We start from the raw sequence: 22192 nt of genomic DNA, 5'->3' as shown, positions 1-22192 counted from the left end.
TTGTTATTTCCATAAAGGGTCTTCTGAACCGCTCTTTGTCTGGACCCTCTCCCAGGACCAATTTGCCATGGGAGACCCTACCAGGGGAACAAGCCCCCGGACAATATAGCTCCTGGGATCACTGGGACACACAAACCCCTCCACGACTATAAGGTGGCGATTCACGGAGTTCCGGTTCAGTTCCTGAATTTGTCAACGATCGGCTCTGATGGGCAAGCACTCTGGAAAATCAAAAATCCATGCAATAACTTCTGTGAGGCTTGGCCTAAAGATAATCTGAGTCATTTTTGGTAAACACTGGACAAACTTTGTGACTGTGACCTTTTGAAGGATTTCCATAAAATGCAAAATCCAATATAGGGGGAAATTATGTCACATGGTGCGTTGAACTCTCAAAATAAGTGATTCTAACCCAGATATCAAAAATTATATTTAACTTTTAACCTAGATATCAAAACATTTTTTCACCCTGAAATTACCATATGAAAGCTTAACTGGGAAAGTAAAAGTGACATCAAGTCATATATAAAAGGGTAATCATTTATTGACACAAAATAATGGGCAGTAAGTTTTAGGTGTGGGATGTGGGTTTTATCTTGTTATATGACTGCTGGTGGGCGGTACACAAATCTCAGTGCTTCAAACATCTTGCAGATACAATAAGTTCTGCATTAACCTAATTTTAGGTCATGGTTGAAATGACAGCTTCATCTGTTATTCTTTACCTCATCTGATCCCATTCAATCAGAGATGAGAGTTACTCCTAGAGAATAGTCTGTGATAGATTTGTCACAGTTTGTGGCATGCGCTCTGGGAGATCCTCAGAATGAGTGGGCTATCCAGCAAGCATTCAGCACCCCCTCCCCCATCTCCTTCACAGGAAACATCACATTTAATACCAAGAATATAAGCCTAAATTTACATTCAGTGACTCACATCTTATTTAAACGCAAGCTTTTTTTCCCCATTTTGTATCTAAATGCAGCTAACAGAAATGTCAAGAGGAGTTAAACTGGTGGAAAAAATTTCCTTTTTAAACTCCTAAGTATGCCTCAAAAATGCTCTTTATATATATATATATATATATATATATATATATATATATATATATATATATATATATATATATATATATATAAAAACCAAAAAAAACGAAGCACATTATACTACTCAAGCCAGCTATGCTTTGATAATACACATGCTCAATTTTCTATCCCTCACTTCTTTCCTGAATATTTGTTCTCCAGGAATCAGAGGAGGTACACTTATATAATGCTTCTGGGCTGAGATGTGTGTGTGTGTGCGTGTGCGTGTGCGTGTGCGTGTGCGTGCGTGTGCGTGCGTGTGTGAGTGCATGTGTGCATCACATCGGCGGAAAAATGAACCGGATTATTTTTACTGCCATGATCACGACCCAAGGCATACTGTAAAACCTGTAACACTCAGCAAACTCTGTGCCTGCAGAAATGACTGTAAGCAGCAGCACGAGAAAGGCTGCACAATCTGGGTTACTGACAGTGTAACAACCTGCTTAATCAGCTCAGAAGGAAATCACATTACCACCCTCTGGTGGACACATAAAGCTGACACTTCTGTGTAATGATCCAAATGTCTGAAATGAAGTCAGTGTAATTTGGCAGGAATAAGACAATAGATAAAAATTATTGCAAAATGCCATGAGTAATGCTGAATGCTGCACTTCTCTGAGGTGTAAATCACTGGTGATGACCCTAACCCTAGCTCTAAACCTATGCTCTCAGAATATGCCATTTTTCTTCTTTTTAAAACCTCATCTTCAAAGTTTTGGAAATCTAGAAACAAAAACAAAACAAAAAAAAAGATCATTCTAACTAGCACACATCAAAAATTATTTATATATTTTTTCAAAAAAGTACTTTTGCTTGCCTTCAAACATGTGGTTCAGGGAAAGGATTTCAGTCATCACTGATGATGCCTTAAACCTTAGGGTGAAAGGATTGTTTATGGAGATTCATGTAAAAAAGCTCTTGCAGTGTGATATTAAATATTTAATAATAGTAAGGATAACAAAAAATAGAGTTAATTGTAATGTATTTTGACATCTAAGTTATGACCCTAGCTCTTTCCCTGAACAATAGTGACCCTATGTTTTGTAATCAAATGAAATATTTTTTAAGGACAGCAGTCTAAATAAAAGAATGCAAATGACATTTGCACAAGAAGAGTTGTCAGCTCCCTTGCCTAAATTAAAACTGCAGATTTTTGAATAATAAATCATTATGCACACAGACCACTGAGACTTTCTCTAAAACAAAGATGCAGAAGTAAAAAGCTCTCAGCTGACATGAAAAAGGGGAGAAGAGAGACATGTGTAAAACCAAAACATAGAAAAAGAAAAAAAAGTTTGTACATCCTAAGGAGTAACAAAACTGAAGGACTATTTCCTACACCTTCATCAGTGAAAACCCCAAACCCAACCCAACTCTAACCTTAGACAATCACAGTATTGTAATTTTTGTTTTAATTAGATAATTTTCCCAAGTCATTGCAATCAGGGAACAAAAAAATAAATAAATAATCATCCTAACTGACACACATCAAAAAACTTACTGTTGTACTATGTTAGATTTGTTTACTGAGGCAAACTCTTGAGAAACCTGAGGGTAATTTTCCAAGAGACAGCAATACAACTTCTATACATCTTTTTACAACCACATGGGTTGCCCTCTGCTGGCCGTTAAAAAGATTGTAGGTTTAAGGCACTTTCACAATGATGTCACTTTTCCAATCCTCATACTACCTCCATGAGTAATAGTGCTCAATTATGTTTTTCTTTTAACCCTCTGAGGCCCAAGTCCCCTTAAGTAGGAACACTAACTCTGTACTTTGGAGAAGGCTAAAATGGACTTTTTTTCAAAAAGCGTTGAATACTTATTGGTGCCTGTCAGTTAGGATGATTATTTGTCTCCTGGTTGCGAAGACTTGAATGATGAATTTAACAACAAAAATGACATCTTCTGATTGCCTAGGATTAGAGTTAAGGTTAACTCCAGGCTACAGATGATTATAGCTACGAAATGTAGCTTGGAGAACTCACTGCCTGCTCCTACCAATTAGAAGAAAAATATACAGTGGTACCTTGAGATACGAGTTTAATGCTTTCCAGAGCCGAGCTCGTAAGTAGAGCAGCTCTTATCTTGAACAAATTTTCCCCATTTAAAATAAAGGAAATAGATTTAATCCATTCCAGCCCTCTGACAAATCCCCAAAATATCCCAAATTATGAAAAAATACATGTTTTTAATTAAGAAAAAGACAATTATACACAGATGAAAGAAAAGAAAAATGTATAAAATACGGTACTGTAATCTTACCTTGGCGACAGATGGGCTAACGGATAGCGGCTGAGGAGAGAGGGAGGGAGGAAGGGATACTGGCATGGTAAGAAGCGTAGATACGAGATACCACCAGTGTTGCCAAGTCTACTTATTATAAGCAACTTTGGGCTTGTTTTTTTCTAAAGTCGCTTGCACATCTCGTGAGTCGCGGGTTGCGGTTTTTTGGGCTTGTTTTTAAACGTGAAGTTGCTTATTTGGGCTTGACTTTCTTTCCAAGTGATGGGCTCGACACACGGGGAGCGACAAACAACAGTGACAAATGGGTCACATCGCCACTGGGGTGAAACCAAACACACGGGAGGCGATAGCGACGGCAGCATTGCGAATCGCGCTCTCACGTCACTCCTCTCCAAGAAATGTGATTGGTTATGAAATTGGAGGGATTTATACATTTTTAAAGTAGTCCGTGTCAGACACGACAATAAAGATGAGGAGTCAGAAGATGTTATTGGAACTGACAGAAATTTTGCTGTTAAGTCTCCTCTACAAAAGAAAAAGACAACCTCGCGTTCATCCTATATTAGCACAAAAGTCCCCTCTATCCATCTGTTTAACGTGAGTCTTGCGCCAACACGTTCCCATACGGCTGCCTTTTATGTGTAACTCCATAATCACTGCGTGAAGTGTCATATAATATAGGAAAGTCAAACACAGCTAAAACAATGCTTTCCTTCGTGCTGAAAGTGGTTGCAGACTGCAGCGTGTAGCATACTCTTCGCTCATTGGTCAGTCAATGAAACCCTCGCTGATTGGTTTAGTGCCACACGACAGCGACAAAAGTAGAACATTTTTCAACTTTGTTGTGTCGCGTCGCCTGGTCGCCTGTGCACGTCTACGTGTACGAGCTCGAAATTTCACATGCACGAATATCGCCGGTCCTTAGCTGGAGGAGGGCAAGCGATTGTCGCCTCATCGCACAGGCTCCATAGGAAATGAATGGAGAGCGAGCGACATCGCTCCCCATGTGTCGAGCCCCTAAGAATGAGCTCCAGTAAGTGGGGAAAATATAGAAAAAAATATAAGAGTGGGAGAAAGAGAGCGCACTTAAAAAATGGATCTGAGCTCAGATGGGAGACAGTGGCGCAAAAAGTGGGTATGCACTATATGCAATGCATAGGGGTAAGGGGGGCTAAAATTGTGTCCACCTCAGAAAGTAGCTGCGGTCCTGATGGGAGATGCATCAAAGGCACTCTGCAGATTTTGCAAGTGTGAAATATGTTCTCACCATGCTGATTTAATTCAACGTGAAGCGCACACACGCAAAAAAACAAAACTGTGTACCCTTCTCTTCTGAGGCTTAGAAACATGGGTTTCACTGCTCCAAAACACAATGAGACAAAACAAAGAAATGAGTTTAAAAGGGGCCTCAGTTTAACACAGTTGGGCTTTTTTTGGGCTTGTTTTCATAGAGCTGGTTGCATGTTTCTATCGCAAAATCTGGCAACACTCGATACTACTTGACTCTGTGCGGTAAAACGTGAGAAGAACGAGATGAGGGATGTCTCTGGAGCTTGAAAAAAGAGATGAGGGATGCAAGAGGATTGTGGGACCGAGCGCCGATGTGCCAGCTATCGGTGGCGTCCCGAAGCTCGGCTCGTATCTTGGAACTGAGCTCGTATCTAGAGCAGAAATTTTGCTCAAGCCGCGGCTCGTATCTCGAAAGACTCATATGTGGAGCAGCTCTTATCTCGAGGTACCACATAACAAAAAAAGGGAGCAAGAGTCTCATTATTGTGATTAAAGTTTTTTTTGTTTTTTTTTCTGCTTCCACTTTTGTAATTTTCTTGTGTGCTTTCTTGCTTTTAGAAACAATCACAGATTAGCTGTTTTTTCCTCATGAAGCATTCTGTAAAAAACTCATATAGTATGGAGGACATACTTTATAGTTTATTTATAGAAAATAAAAAGATGAATTATTAAAGAAAAATCTAAATAATTATTAATGTATAAAGTAGTTCTCCATTTAGCATTTTCCTGACTATTTTGGTCTTTGGAAAAAAAAAGCAATGCAAATTAAACGTGTGATGCAATGTTAGGTGCTCTCTGGTGGGTTAGAGAGACACAGCCTGACTGCCTGGATTTTTATATGCAGTTGGTGTTGTTGCAATAGCTTTGCACTATTAGAGAGACCTTTAAAGGTCCTTTTAAATGTGTTTGTGCTTGTACAGGGACAGGTGATATGTAATAGACACCCTTTATGGCAAAGCATCATGACGGCTCTATGTACACTAAAGACTGTGGTTGCTACTAGTTGCTAGTTGCTACTTGCTAATGTAATTTCCTTGTTCTGCCATGAGAATTAATCTGATGTTTAACATTTGTTCCACATGACTTTTCTCCCACCTGTTTGCACCCCACCTGTTATGACCCTGGGCCCCACCAGTGGGGTGTGCCCCCACAGTTTGAGAAACATTGTTCTAAGCAATCAGAGAGCACCCTACATCACATTGCTTTAGCTCCAAGGACCAAAAGAGTCACGGAAATGCTAAATGAAGAAGCTAATCCAATAGTTAATCCAACAGGTAATATGAAAAGGGATTAGAACTGAAAAAGTGGAATTGCCAGTTTTGAATCCATTTACTTTTTGGTCTTTTTAAATTGGATTTTTAAAATCTGTTTTTTAATTCTGATTTAAAATACACATTTTATTAGGTTTTTTTTTTGAGAGTTTAATTGGTTCTTTTCCGTTAAATACTTTTTCCATTTGAAATATTTATTAATGTATTAACAGTTCATTTAGAAATATTTATAATTTCTATTTTTAATGTCCAACAAATTAAGTAATGAATTGCTCTCTTTGTCTCAATAAAAAAATCTGTTTCTCTCACCAGGTCGCCATTATTGCTGGAAACTTTGAGCTTGCTGAGCTCATCAAGAACCATAAAGATTCTGATATAGGTGAGTAACAAAGCATATTTTCTTCTCTACCCCATCCATCCATCCCTCATCTGTTCTTCCTTAGCCACTGAGTGCATATTCCTGAATCTCTCTTGGGATACATTTCAAATCCTCCCATGGTTTGATCCTCCTAAATGACTTCTTGCTATAATCCCTTCCACTGGATTACAAGACCATTGCCAGGAGGATGAAAGTTTATGTTTACTCCAGGGCAATCCAGGACCGATTAGGCTGGGAGAAATGATCAGTGCTTCGGTTCAGGGGAGCTTTGGTTCTGGACCAAATCTGGTCAGTTTACAGAGGTGTTGAATAATCTGTGTGACTTTGCATGCCAGGATTTGATAAAGTTGACAGATGGATTTAAAAGTCTTGCCCTGATTGTGATTGTTTTTAACACAATATAATCCTCATCTTCGTTCATGTTGTGTAGGGTTTTATCGGTTATTTTGTGTGTAAATGAAACATATTGCCAGAAACTATGCTGATCTTATCAGTATTACTCTGAGTATTGGCAGTAGTGAACACAATACACAGACTTACAGCAGCCTAAGAAAGAAACCTCTATTATTTCAGCTTGTGGGCCTTATTGTGCTATAAATGTCATCTCCTGTGTTAAAAACATGAAATATGTTTGTTCTTTTAAAATCCTAAATGTTTAATAGATATTATGGCATGATTCCACCATTATTTTGTGTGTTCACTGGTGGCACTCCAGAGCAATTGCTACAGAGTTGCTATCAGTAACAGCTCAGAGCTCACAAAGTAGAAAAAAAGCCACTGAACCTTTGGTCCTAATTTCAAGTTAAAATGAATCAAGGGTACTTTATATTAGTCTTAACACTACCCATCAATTCAGCCATCCATTTTCTCCCACTTATCTGGGGCTAGGTCATGGGGCAGCAGCCTAAGCAGAGAAACCCAGACGTCTCTCTTCCTAGCCCCCTCCACCAGCTCATCAGGGGGGACCTCAAGGTGTTCCCAGGCCAGCCAAGATGTATAGTCTCTCCAGCATGTCGTGGGTCTGCCACTGGGCCTACTCGCAGTAGAACTTGCCTGGAACACCTCACCCAAGAGGTGCCCAGGAGGCATCCTAGTCAGATGCCCAAACCACCTCAACTGGCTCCTTTTGATGTGGAAGAGCAATGGCTCTACTTTGAGCCCCTCTCGAATGGCTGCACTCCTCACCCTGTCTCTAAGGGAGAGGCTAGCCGCCCTTCAGAGGAAGCTCATTTCTGACGCTTGTATTAATGATCTCATTCTTTGGGTCACTACCCAAAACTCATGACCATAGGTGATTCATCAGTAAATCAAGAGCTTTTATTCCACGCTCAGCTCCTGCTTTACCACAATAGACCAGTGCAGCCTCCGCATCACTGCAGATGCAGCCCTGATCCATCTGTCAATCCCCTGCTCCCTTTTCCCGTCACTCGTGAACAAGATCCCAAGATACTTAAACTCCTCCACCTGTCTCTGAGCCAGAGCGGGCACTCCACACTTTTCAAGCTGAGGACCATGGCCTCAGACTTAGAGGTGCTAGTTCTCATGCCAACTGCTTCACACTCAGCTGTGAACTGTTCCACTGCGAGCTGGAGACCACCACCTGATGAAGCCAACAGGACCGCATCATTCACAAAAAGCAGAGGCCATCAAGGCGGAAGCCTTCTGCCATTTGGCTATGCCTAGAAATTCTGTCTTTAAAAATCATGAACAGAATCAGTGACAAGGGGCAGCCCTGGTGAAGCCCAACTCTCACAGGAAATGAGCTTGACTTATTGCCGGCAATATGGACCAAGCTCTGGCTGCAGTTGTACAGGGACTGAATGGCCCACATACTCCCACAGCAAATGCCTTCTCCAAGTCCACAAAACACATGCAGACTGGATGGGCAAACTCCCACGCACACTCCAATATCCTCGAGAGGATGAAGAGCTGGTCCAGCATTCCACGACCAGTATGAAAACTGCATTGTTCCTCTTGAATCCGACGTCTGGCTAATGGATGGACCCTCCTTTCCAGCACCCTGGCATAGACCTTACCGAGGAGGCTGAGAAGTGTGATCCCCTGATAGTTGGAGCACACTCTCTTGGTCTGGGTGAGGGTCTCGGTCTGCCAATCCAGTGGCACCACCCCAGATCCCCACATGATGTTGCAGAGGCATGTCACCCAAGACAGCCCTACAACATCCAGAGCCCCCATCATCCCCAGTGATGGGGGAGTCACCCCCCTCATCCCCAGACTCTGCTTCCACTAGAGAAGGTTTGTCAGTGGGATTCAGGAGGTCCTCAAAGTATTCCTTCCACTGCCTGACTATAGCCTCAGTTGAAGTCAGCAGCGCCCCACCCGCGCTAAAGAATGTGTGAGTAGAGCATCGCTTACCCTCCTGATGGGCTCGACACACGGGGAGCGACAAACGACAGCGACGAATGGGTCACATCGCCACTGGGGTGAAACCAAACACACGGGACGCGATAGCGACGGCAGCTTTGCGAATCGCACTCTTACGTCACTCGTCTCCAAGAAATGTGATTGGTTATGAAACTGGAGGGATTTAGACATTTTCAAAGCAGTCCGTGTCAGACACGGGAATAAAGATGAGGAGTCTGAAGATTTTATTAGAACTGACAGAAATCTTGCTGTTAAGTCTCCTCTACAAAAGAAAAAGACAACCTCGCGTTCATCCTATATTAGCACAAAAGTCCTCTCTATCGGTCTGTTTAACATTAGTCTTGCACCAACACGTTCTCATACGGCTGCCTTTTATGTGTAGCTCGATAATCACTGCGGGAAGTGTCATATAATATAGGAAAGTCAAACACAGCTAAAACGATGCTTTCCTTCGTGCTGAAAGTGGTTGCAGACTGCAGTGTGTAGCATACTCTCCGCTCATTGGTCAGTCAATGAAACTCTTGCTGACTGGTTTAGTGCCACGCGACAGCGACAAAAGTAGAACATTTTCCAACTTTCTTGTGTCGCGTCGCCTGGTCGCGTGTGCACGTCTACGTGTACGAGCTCGAAATTTCACATGCACGAATGTCGCCGGTCGCTTAGCTGGAGGAGGGCAAGCGATTGTCGCCTCATCGCACAAGCTCCATAGGAAATGAATGGAGAGCGAGCGACGTCGCTCCCCATGTGTCGAGCCCCTGAGTCACCTAATGATTTGCCAGATTCACTTCAAGGCCATCCAAAAGACTTTTTCTATGGCCTCACCGAACTCCTCACACATTTGATTTTTTTGCTTCAGCCACCACCCGTGCCGCGTTCCACTTGTTCTCTGAGTCCTATAGTCTAACCAAGCCCGACAGGATTCCGTCTTCAGCTTGAATGCTCCCCTTACCTCTGGTGACCACCATCGGGCTCAGGGATTATCACCATGACAGGCACCAACCACCTCATAGCCATAGCTCTGCACAGCAGCTTCATGGTTCATTCAGACTCAATGTCCTCAGCCTCCCTCAGAATGCTGTTGAAATCCTGCCGCAGGTGAGAGTTGAAGATCTCTCGGACTGGGGCCTCTGCCAGGCATTCCCAGCGAACCCTCACAATCATTTATGTGTGCTGGGTCTGTCCAGCATCTTCCCCCGACACCTGATCCAACTCAACACCAGGTGGTGATCAGTTGACAGCTCAGCTCCTTTCTTCACCCGAGTGTCAAGAACAAACGGCCGCAGATGTGATAATACGATTACAAAATTGACCATTGATCTGCATTCTCTGCATTTCTCTCCTGATTCATTTGATGCATTTAGGCCATTAATGGAGCTCAAAAGTTCTGCTGGTTAATAGCAACATCTAAAACCAAATGCTTTGCCTGCAGTTTTCTCCCACAAAGAGTGAGTGAAAAGCTCATTTACGCAATAAACCATCCACTACAGAGGGTGCTGTCTCTGAACGCAAATAGACAGGACTCTGATTGTGGAGGTTGCTGACAATCTGTTCAGTCAGCTTAACAATCTGTATGAGCTCTCCAAATAAGACTGATGCAGCTACTCAGACAAATGCAGACACATCAGACGCAGCATGCAGCCATATGGTATTAGCACATGTGGACAAGATTTTTTTTTCTTTTTCTTTTTTCCTTTATAAAATCTAAGACGTCTACAGCATTTTCATATCAGATTTAAATTGATGTTATTGCTAATATAATAAGCTGTACATGGCTGTAGATCTATAAAAATATGGAGCCAAGTACTAGTTTCAAAGAAGGGCACTATGACACTATGAAGCTCTGTCTTCTCTTCCTATACAACTAAATCACATTTTCAGTTAGGAAAAAAATACATTTCAAAACTAGGTTACATGTCCAAAGACATGCACTTACTGGGGTTAGGTTAATTGGCCACTATAAATTGCCCATAGGTGTGAATGAGAGCATGAATGTGTTTGTGGCTGGTTGTCTGTCTCTCTGTCTTGGCCCTGCGACAGGCTGGTGATCTGCACAGGTTGTACCCCGCCTCTCGCCCTATGTCAGCTGAGATAGGCTCCAGCCCCCTCGCGACCCTGAACAGGATAGGCAGAAGTGAATGGATGGATGGATGTTTGTAAGCAAGATATTTTTGGCAATTATGTTCGCTTGTGCCTGTTCAAGCAACCACACATAATTCCATAAGTTGCTTGACAAAGACATCAATTTTGTAGTTTTGGCTCTGGACACCACCACAGTGGATTTGAAATCAAACAGTTGATATGTGATTGAAGTGCAGACTTTCAGCTTTAAATTAAACAATATGTTAGGTAAGTACACTGTGCAAAATTTCCATGAGGCAAAAACAGAAGGAAAACAAATGGAAAAAAACTTGCATAAGTAGGCAAACAAGAGGGTTAATTAAAGGAATGATAACTCAAAATATACAAATAGACGTATCTATTAAGGGTGTTTAAACAAACCTTTACAAAAGAGGAACAAAAATAGTTCAATTATAGAAATACAATTTCAATGTAAATGTTCCAAAGAACGAAAGACCTGACCAAGCCGGAATGATTTGTAGCAACATGGTGACCAGAGACCATAGAAAGTGAATCACATTCTGCAACTTCATGCAAAATGTGTGAAATAACTGCTGGAACTTTTCGCAACTCCTAATAAGAGTGAAGAATAGAGTTGATTGACATATGTCTTGGTAGCAAATACATTAAAATTTTACCTAGGCAACCGGAGCCTGAAATGTCTGCAAGAGACCAGCCGTCAGCTTCACAGCAATGTGCAATGAATTAATCACTTCCAGTTTGTATGCAGCCTGAGAACTGTTGTCTTATCGTTCTCTTACCTTTGTCTTATCATTGCCAATCTAGAGTCATGGGCCTTCCAAAGGCCCACCAGCTATCTGAGAGGTTTAGAGAGGCAAACTCTACCCTCTAAACAGCTTGAGAGAGACAAAGGACTGGAATCACCCTCTGCTTATTTACAAGGGTTCACAAGGGGATGTTTTTGGAGTAAAATGTACCCATTTGATATATTTCCATCAGAAATTTTGTGAAGTTTAAGTAAATTAGTATAAAATGCAAAATAATGGAGTACAGAATATTTCATCTTTTTCTCTCTATTATTGCAGGGCCTTTACCTTAAAATATAAAGTGCTCTGAGGCAACTTTTGTTGGCAATTTGGTGGTATTTAAATGAAATTGAATTGAATTAAGTTAAATTGCATTTATTGTACATCACTTGAGGGAACGTATCAAGTATTTGTATTGGATGAAATGCTTGCGCTGAACCTCTTTTGGTACAAGTGCCCAAAGCATTACAATCATTACCACAGACTCATCTGAAATATGTAAACCTCTTAATAGTTTACTGTAAAAAAAAAAAAAAAAGTGGAGGTATCGTTTAGTATGCATAAGACAATAAGTCACTATTGTCACACAGATTTTTGGAATGATTTATTCCAAAACAAGAGACTGTTGATATGCTTTCACACATAAAAGATTAAGATTGAGTGAACCTTCAGTTTGTGCAAACCCAAATATAGCAACATTAAGACCTCCCACACACACACACACACACACACACACACACACACACACACACACACACACACACACCGTACCCTTACCCCATTAGCGTGTAATGCTTGTTTAGGTTAGAATTATTTAAAATGCCTTTATAGACATATAAACTGTATACTGTAAAATGTGTGTGTGTGTGTGCGTGTGTGTGTGTGTGTGCCCGCGTGTGTGTGTGAGACAGAGGGAGGTGAGAAGATGGAAGATGAGAACAGTTTTTCACGAACATTCAAACATGATAAGAAGTCATTTTTGAACAAATTCCATGTGTTGTTTTGTTTTTTCCATCTTGCTATTTATTGCCTTTGTTGCTTAGTTGCCACTCTGGAGTGGCAGAATGGTGAAAGCAACAGACTCTGCTTCGATTTAACACCTGGTGAAGTGACATTTTCACTTTCCAAGCCAAGTAAGTAATCACAAATCATTTAGTTTCAACATATTTAATCTTAACATCCATCACGTCACTGGTGGCCCATCTAGGGTTGGGTTTAGGGTTTGGGTTCAGTTAACATCAACCCCTTTTTATAGAATTTCTGCTTGTTTGGAGCACCCAAATAGAAAATCTTGTAGCAGAAAATTCTACCACAGTGTATCTGTCATGGCCCTGGGCCATGGGCCCAGCGTTTTGTGTTAGTTCTGTTTTAACTGAGTTTTGTTATGTCCTAATTTTTTTGGTTTTCATTATTCATCTTAGTTTCCGGCTTTGTTATTAGTTATGGTTTACATTTTGATTTCCTAGTTGCCTTTGTTCCTGTCTCCCCTGCGTCTGTGTTCTTATGTCTGTTTTGTCCTTTTGTCATGTCTCTGGCCCCCTGTATTTTTGTATTGAGTTTTGTTCCCAGTGTTGTAACTAGTCTGCGTCTCGTTCCCGTGTCTGTGTTTCCTGTTTTATTTTGACAGTCTCGTGTTCCCTGTACTTTGTGTTTAGTTTTGCTTCCACTGTGTTATTAGTTTCATTTGTTTCACCTGTTGTTCCCTGCTCTTTCCACTTGCCCTGATTACCTAGTGGGTGTATTTAAGCCCTCACTTTTTTCTCTGCTCTTTGTTGTGTCGTCTATGATCCCTCTGCTATGTGTCACCCAGCCTGCTAGTTTCTTTGTATTTAGTTCTGGCACCTGTCCAGCCCATTTATACAGCTGTTCATTTATCATTTTCTCAATAAACAACCTTTCAGTAACAGTTATCTCTGAGTCCTGCATTTTCTGGTCTACCTGCTCCTGCCACACAGCGCACCATGACAGTATCATCTGAAATGCAATGTCTTTTAGTACCTGGAAAAACTTCTGTGGTTGAAACAAAATCCAACCCCTAACATATTAGATCAGCTGTGATCAGCTGGATGTTATGAGGTTAAAATGAACAGCTTTTCACCACAGACTGACGGGAGATAGAGAATGTTTCCTGCCCACTGAAATGAGCACTAAACATCACTTGGATAGTGACTCTGGCCTTTAGAGTAGTTTGTGCAGAGCACAGACAGCTCAGGGATTAACAGGCCTTAGAGAAAATGAGAAAAGATGAACAAACAAATAAATAAAAATTCAAGAGAGGACAGGGAAAAATGAGGTTGAGAGACAGATGAATGAAGAGAGAGAGAAATCTAATCTAATCTAAAGATGTAATCCTGCAATTGTTGACCTCTTCTCATGGATGCCACTCATCAGTGAGCAGTCTGAGCACAGCAGCGGCCCGGTGAAGGTCTTAATGAAACACGGCAGTGATGCAGGATTACCCCCAAAGAACCTCAGCACTGTTGACATCTGCTACTTCCCCAACACCACTACCTCCTCTTCTCTTCATTCACACCATTTCTTACCAAACCAAAAGCTGTCAGCTATGTCCATGAGCACTAGCTAGGATTAGCCAGTGATACTTCAATAGTGAATCAGTCAACCTCAAATTCTGAGTATTTTTTGATCTGTTTTCAACCCCTGTGGGACTCTTGTACTGCGGACTTTGGGATGGGACCTTCTGATTGGCTGCCATGGGTTCAGCCTGCTGCAGAGGTTGGTGCCCCACCTACTCCTCCCATCCTTTATTCCTAAACCTCTTACGCCAAGTTCCTTGACTTATTCCCCCCACCCCATACACTCACAGAGCCCAGCCTTTCCCCTTTTGCCTCGCACAGCTTGTATCATGTTGAGCCTCAGATTTAGTGCAATTAAATGTTGATCACATTGACTGTGTGTGTGTGTGCATGCGTGCGTGCATGCATGTGTATTACCAGCATCAGCCCTGATTTTCTTGCTTACTTGGTGCAGACAATGTAACAGTTCAGCCACACAAATCTGCCCATGTGTTATGTGTTTTTTGTAATTATATATATATATATATATATATATATATATATATATATATATATATATAATATAACACTGCATTGTGAAGGCTTGACTAACAACTGGAGTAAATGAACAGAAGTAGAGGCCTGAGACCCTGAAATGCTTTTATTTATTTGTTTTATTTTATTTATTTTTATTTAAATGGCGCCAAATCACAACAGTCGTCTAAAGGCACTTTATATTGTAAGGTAAAGGCCCTACAGAGAGAAAACCCCAACAATCAGACAACCCCCTATGAGCAAGCACTTGGTGACAGTGGGAAGGACCCAAATCAGGGAGGGGCAGCCATCTGCTGTGACCAGTTGGGGATGAGGAGAGAGAGACGGGACAAAAGACACTCTGTGGAAGAGAGCCAGAAATTAATAACTAAGGATTAAATGCAGAGTGGTATATAAAAACATCGACTGTGAAAAGAGATGAATAAAGAATAAACACCATGAGACACTGGCCTTGACAATTAAACCAGTCTGTTGTCCATTCAAAATCATTACAAACAATCATCGTGACTTGCCAGCTATCGTAGACCACCTTATTTGAAACATTATCTAAATGAATCTAAATTGAATTTCAAACAGTAATAATTTCTAATGAATTTCAAACTGACATAATAACCCCCGAGCAGCATGGTGGCATGGTGGTTAGCACCATTGACTCACAGGTAGAAGGTCTGGATTCAAATCCTTTCTGTGTGGAGTTTGCATGTTCTATTGTGTTCTTGTGGGTTTTCTCCAGGTACTCTGGTTTCCTCCCACAGTCCAAAGACATGCACTTAGTGGGGTTAGGTTAACTGGTGATTCTAAATTGTCCATAGGTGTGAATGGTTGTCTGTCAATCTGTGTTAACCCTGCAACAGGCTGGTTACCTGTACAGGGTGTACCCTGCCTTTCTCCCTGTGACATGGAACAGGCTCCAGCCCCCTCTGTGACCCTGAAGAGGTTAGGTGGAAGAGAATGGAGAGAGAAACAGATGGATGGATAATAACTTCCTGTATAGGCTCTGCAGTAAACTCTGATAAAAACTGTTTCAAAAACTTGTTGACTGCCAAAGAATTAGGTTATATTATATAACACCATCTTTGCTGTTGTTAAAATTATTTTATAGGTTTCATTTGAGCATTATTTAGCTGCCTGTCTCTAATGTCTCTGTTTGTGATTTTGAGCCAAAGGGCAAAAACTCTTATTTTATGCTAGGCCTTGTTTGCAGCCCCTCAGTGATCCACTTTCTGAAAAAAAGCTGGTTTTACGCTTTTTAATCCAACTTTCTTCTGATTGGCTGCCCCCAAATAGGTGGGTGGGGCTTCTATACTTTCAGCCAGAGCTGTGTGCCTAATTCCTCATTCGAGTTACCTTGGAACTGGGGTGTCAGTACTCAGGAATGATTAGTTTGTTCCAGTGGGAAAGTAAAAAAAAAAAAAAGGGATTTGTTTTTGTTCTTATCAAGGTAGAGCCATTCAGATATTAATAGCAAAACAGAAAATATTTGTTTTGCACTTAAAAACACTGCTGCAGCACGTTCATGGGTAGAGCCTGGTGAGTGCTCTGTGAATGGCTTTTTAAGCAAATCACAAATACACCACAATGGCAATACATACTAAATGTTTTACAGTTTTACTACTTTTTGTACTCACTGCTGCCATCTTGGATTGTTACCTTCGGGTTGGTGGAGCTACCTCAATTTTCCGATTAGGAAATCTGAGTCAAGGGGTGTTCCAGATTCAAATTCTGGGAACTTAGAAATTCTGTTTCCAATAAAATTTCTGGAATGCACTATAAGATGACCAAATTAGTGGTATCCTTATACGATTATACAGAGTCATGAGGTTAAAAAAAACTGTGTGTTTGCTGTTTAGAGCACTCTGAAGTCTGAACTTTTGCCCTTAGTCTGATGTCATTATATGAAACTTGAAACTTTACCATGTAAAATATGATCCTCCACCATTTTAATAGAATATACAGTACCTTGCGAAAGTATTTGGCCCCCTTGAACTTTTCAAGCTTTTTCCACATTTCACACTTCAAACAAAGATATAAAATTTTAATTTTTTGCGAAGAATCAACAACAAGTGGGACACAATCGTGAAGTGGAATGAAATTTATTGGATGTGTCAAACTTTTTTAACAAATAAAAAACTGAAAAGTGGGGTGTGCAATATTCTGCCCCTTTACTTTCAGTGCAGCAAACTCACTCAAGAAGTTCAGTGAGGGTCTCTGAATGATCCAATGTTGTCCCAAATGACTGATGATGATAAATAGAATCCACCTGTGTGTAATCAAGTCTCCGTATAAATGCACCTGCTCTGTGATAGTCTCAGGGTTCTGTTCAAAGCGCAGAGAGCATCATGAAGACCAAGGAACACACCAGGCAGGTCCAAGATACTGTTGTGGAGAAGTTCAAAGCCGGATTTGGATATAAAAAGATTTCCCAAGCTTTAAACATCTCAAGGAGCACTGTGCACCCAATCATATTGAAATGGAAGAAGTATCAGACCACTGAAAATCTACCAAGACCTGGCCGTCCCTCTAAACTTTCATCTCAAACAAGGAGAAGACTGATCAGAGATGCAGCCAAGAGGCCCGTGATCACTCTGGATGAACTGCAGAGATCTACAGCTGAGGTGGGAGAGTCTGTCCATAGGACAACAGTCGTACACTGCACAAATCTGGCCTTTATGGAAGAGTGGCAAGAAGAAAGCCATTTCTCAAAGATATCCATAAAAAGTCTCGTTTAAAGTTTGCCACAAGCCACCTGGGAGACACACCAAACATGTGGAAGAAGGTGCTCTGGTCAGATGAAACCAAAATCAAACTGTTTGGCCACAATGCAAAACGATATGTTTGGCGTAAAAGCAACGCAGCTCATCACCCTGAACACACCATCCCCACTGTCAATCATGGTGGTGGCAGCATCATGGTTTGGGCCTGCTTTTAGTCAGCAGGGACAGGGAAGATGGTCAAAATGGATGGGAAGATGGATGGGGCAAAATACAGAACCATTCTAGAAGAAAACCTGTTGGAGTCTGCAAGAGACCTGAGACTGGGACAAAGATTTATCTTCCAACAAGACAATGATCCAAAACATAAAGCCAAATCTACAATGGAACGGTTCACAAATAAACGTATCCAGTTGTTGGAATGGCCAAGTCAAAGTGCAGACCTGAATCCAATCGAGAATCTGTGGAAAGAGCTGAAGACTGCTGTTCACAAACACTCTCCATCCAGCCTCACTGAGCTCGAGCTGTTTTGCAAGAAAGAATGGACAAGAATTTCAGTCTTTCGATGTGCAAAACTGATAGAGACATACCCCAAGCGACTTGCAGCTGTAATTGCAGCAAAAGGTGGCGCTACAAAGTATTAACGCAAGGGGGCCGAATAATATTGCACGCCCCACTTTTCAGTTTTTTATTTGTTAAAAAAGTTTGACACATCCAATAAATTTCATTCCACTTCACGATTGTGTCCCACTTGTTGTTGATTCTTCACAAAAAATTACAATTTTATATCTTTGTTTGAAGCCTGAAATGTGGCAAAAGGTTGAAAAGTTCAAGGGGGCCGAATACTTTTGCAAGGCACTGTATATGAAACAAAAGAAGAAAAAAATCAGGATAGATCTTTTTTTTAACTATTTCTCAAAGTTGAAAATATATTCATACATTGAATTTCTGATCCTGATATCCTGCCATCCTCTATACTCCTCAAGAGCTGTGCTGCCAGCAGGTCATCTGCTTCTGTGGACAGATACACTTTAACAGAAATCAGTTGGAGTGGATTAAATCAGTAGGCATTTCACTAGGTGTCACCTGATTTCCCTGTCAAGTTGAAGCCCAATCATTTAGAACACCCTGATGTCAATTTCAGATTTAAGACACTGCTGTATTAATTATCCAATATATCTTCATGTCTTCTTATTTGTAATGTATGAATGAAAAATAATTTCTGAATTCAGCTTCTTGAGAGGTTTATTGTGTATGTTCTTAAAGTTGTATAGTAAAAATGAGTTGAAATAGCAAATGCAGGCCCTCGGTGCAGTTTTGCTCAGTGGTCTTTTGGCGTGTTAATCCAGCCTTGTACAGTGTCCATAATCTGTTCTTACAATACAATCAATCCCACAAATATCTTATTCTGTTTGGACAATATATTCGGCCTCCCAATGTACCAGTAGAAATCGTGTGTGAGGGTGAAGTTTTCAATGTACAAATATAATAGGCTCTAAGCTCATCACTCCATTCAAATATTCTACATATAAAATTTGGGCCATCATAAGTAAAAATCCACCAGGAGCCTAAAAGGTGGATCTTGTGATGGTGGAGACATTGAAAAGGCACGTAGGCAAAAATTAAGCAAAAATTTATTGCTAAATTAGGAATTTGTTTGTTTTATGATGTGAGACAAGTTTGAGTGAAGCAGTGTAGAACAAGTTGCCCATCTGAGTTAGCTCATGAGCTATGTGTTTGCTGCATGCTGTATTCCAGCACTGTCAACAAAATAATTCATATCATACATTCAGATTTAGTTTTTATTCAGCAGAAGTTGCATGGAAGAATCTACCCAGCATGTCACATTTGACTAAACAACATGCAAGAATATAAAACTGCACTGACAACAACCAGTGTTTGTGCCCAATAAATGCAAGTTAAATGCATGACAGAGACCAGAAATGAGCACTGCAAGTGCTGCGTGACATTATCTTAATTAGGTGGGTAAGAGGTTAATAAATTAGCCAATATTTTCTTCTGCTTGCTCAGTTTATTTTCATCAAGAGAGGTGACTAATCTAGCTTCAATTTTATGTGCTCAAGTATAGTGAATTATCTCACTAGTGGAGCAAATTTTTAGACAGACTCCTATTCAGAAACAAAGGCAGACAAGTCTGTGAAGTAGGGCACAATGTGATTGCTGGAGGAAAAAAGAAAGGCTTCTCAAGGGGCACTGACAGCCATTTACATATTCTATGTGGCCTGGCTTTCCTTATGTGGTTCACATGCATAAATGTGTGTTTGACACATACCTCGACATTCAGAGGGCTGTGCGTAAAAATATGTTAAAAGGGAATCAAATATGGCTCACAATACTGGAGGTCAGCTGTTACCCACTTCCACAAAGTTAAACAATCACAAGAATTGCTAATATTTTTAATTATATATCGCCTGACGATGGACCGATGTGTTGATCCATACAGGTCCACACTGGGTAGCTGTCAAAGGTGACAGTCAAAGGTATCACACCTATCATACAGGATCAGATAGTCACAGGAACAGGTATTCACACTTCAGAATGTGGGAAGCTTCCTGGTGGCCTCCAGGGACTATTTACACTAATGCCTTCATAAGATGGTGCAGCCTTGTCTTTGTTAGCAAAAATTAACAATTCAACAATCCACACAATCTTTTATTATTTTTTTTCTAGTCATACTCAACTTCGGCCCCGTTTACACGACACCATTTCAAAATGAAAATTAGATTTTTTTTGATGCGTTTCAGCCTTGTGTTTACATGACAATGGAGTGAAAACGATGTGTTTCCAGAGTGGGGTCCAGAGTGGAGCGTTTGAGAAACACACCGGCTTGCGTTCTCGTGTAAATGCTTGAAACCGGGGTGATTTGAAAATGGGTGACTCGCACATGCGCACTATGGTTGCGACGGCCACAGTTTTCCGCGCATGGGCAAACTGATAAACAGTACTCGTGGATTCACGAGTGCTTCTTGTGCTTTTCTTGTGTTTTTACCATTTGTAATTCAGCGTTATGTGTACCAGCAATCCAACCTCATCGTCAGTCCACACAAAACCTCTCAGATTGGCCGTTTTGTAAGTAATGAACAATTTGCAGCGCTTCCTACTGTGTCACTCCATGCATGCGCGTCTTGCATAAACAAGCTTTGCAAAGAGAAAACCAACGCCAACTTGTGGCCTGGCATGGGAACTACATCTTTTTTCATCGTTTCACGTGACATCGTGTAAACACAGATCGTTTCTGAAAAGCTATTGTGTAAAGGCTGAAACACATCAAAACGACACCATTTCCAGTGGAAACGGCATCATGAAAACGGGGCCTTCAATTTTAAACATATAGTCAGAGTTATCTTCTGCTGGTGGAATATGTGGAACTGCAGAGGTGTACATAATAGCGGGAGTATTTCTGGAAATTAAAAGTTTACAAAAACACTTCAAACAGATAATCAACAAACTAATAACACACTTATGTATTATGCTCCTAGTGTGCCTTTGAGCCAGTCAAATAATCCAGTGGAAGTGGGCTCATGTAATGTTTTGGCAATGTTTTTCAAATGATCTGATATGTCCTTTATGGTTGCATTGTGGTCAGGGAGAAGGTGCAACACTCAGTCCCAACAACGGCACACATTCCTCCTTGAGATGCTAAAAGGAAGTCCAATGCAGCTCGATTTTGTAATGCCATCATTCTCACAGCAGTCATTTCTTGCGACAGCATACTCATCCCTGTTGCTGTAGAATTTGCAAGTTCTTCCACAGTGTGAGACAGGTCTCTTATTTAATCTAAAGATGACATCACTCAGTAGGCTGGAATGAGTGCACCAAAGAATCGCGTCCATGGTGTTTGTGTATGTAACAAGCTTCTTTTAACAATGTGGACTTATGACTCTCATGGCTGGTACCACATGTCCCAAACCACAAACTCCAGACCATGATTTTGGTAAGTATTCATAAGCCCTCTTTCCACAAATCCAATATAATCATTTTGGTAAAGGGAAGGAGCAACCATTTGGCTACATTAACAAGGTGGTTATAAAGATCAATAGAAAAAGATGTGGCGTGTTGACCGGGCTGCCAACTTCCCTTGAATTTCCCATTTTCATTCTCTACTGAAGGGTATCTGTGATTACATTCCGAGGTTCCCAGAAGAGTGGTCCCTATACCAGTAATGCACCATTCAAATGTTCTAGGGACCACTGTAAGGATGAGGGAGTTAGGAGTGTCTTTACAGTCATTACCATGTTGCTTGCATGGCAGTTGTCTAGCTTGTGCCTTAGGGCAGGTGCAGTTTTCATGTGTGGAATTAAAGTGTAGCAGGTGACGTGTCACAAGATGTGGCAGGCAAAGCCATAAGAGGTAACCCCTCTCTGGTGCTGTGTAGCAGTTCTGGGGGGTTGGGCTATTGTCTGCCTCAATTTTTGCTAACTGGAGATAAGTGTTAGATGATGTATGCAATCCGTTTATTTCTGTGTGCAGAAAGGTCACGTTTGTGATGTCTGGAACTTCCTCTGTTGGATATGTATAATCTAATTTGTTAAAGAAGATGTGGGGCTTGCATCGCCCTCTTTGAAACTCCAGCGCTTGCGTTGTTACTCCATTGTAGCATTGCCATGTCTTCTTCTGGGACTCCGGTGCCTGTGTTGCTGCGCTGCAGCTGTGGGGTGCGGTGAATGCGCTGTACTGCTTCTCTGATTGTTGCATCACTTGGCTGTAGATGTTGGTCTTCGGTGCCTGCACTGCTCCGCTGCAAATGAGGGTGCACGCCGCCTCCTATGCCTCCGAAGGTGATGATGATGATGATGATGATGATGATGAGGACCCACATGGGGAGAGGGCCTGCTGTGGGTCTTTGG

At 41.2% G+C, this 22192-nt stretch overlaps 1 protein-coding gene across 1 annotated transcript in view; it reads left to right on the top strand.

Annotated features, from left to right (window-relative positions):
* Positions 1-22192, top strand: part of shank2b (SH3 and multiple ankyrin repeat domains 2b) — a 304111-nt gene that overhangs the window by 88465 nt on the left and 193454 nt on the right. The window contains 1 exon segment of the mRNA XM_030724518.1: positions 6209-6275. Coding sequence (XP_030580378.1) covers positions 6209-6275 — 67 coding nt within the window.

This window comes from Archocentrus centrarchus, unplaced genomic scaffold, assembly GCF_007364275.1.
Source record: "Archocentrus centrarchus isolate MPI-CPG fArcCen1 unplaced genomic scaffold, fArcCen1 scaffold_37_ctg1, whole genome shotgun sequence".
NCBI lineage: Eukaryota > Metazoa > Chordata > Actinopteri > Cichliformes > Cichlidae > Archocentrus > Archocentrus centrarchus.
The sequence above is the reverse complement of the archived record's forward strand: the minus strand, read 5'-3'. Positions and strand labels throughout refer to the sequence as shown.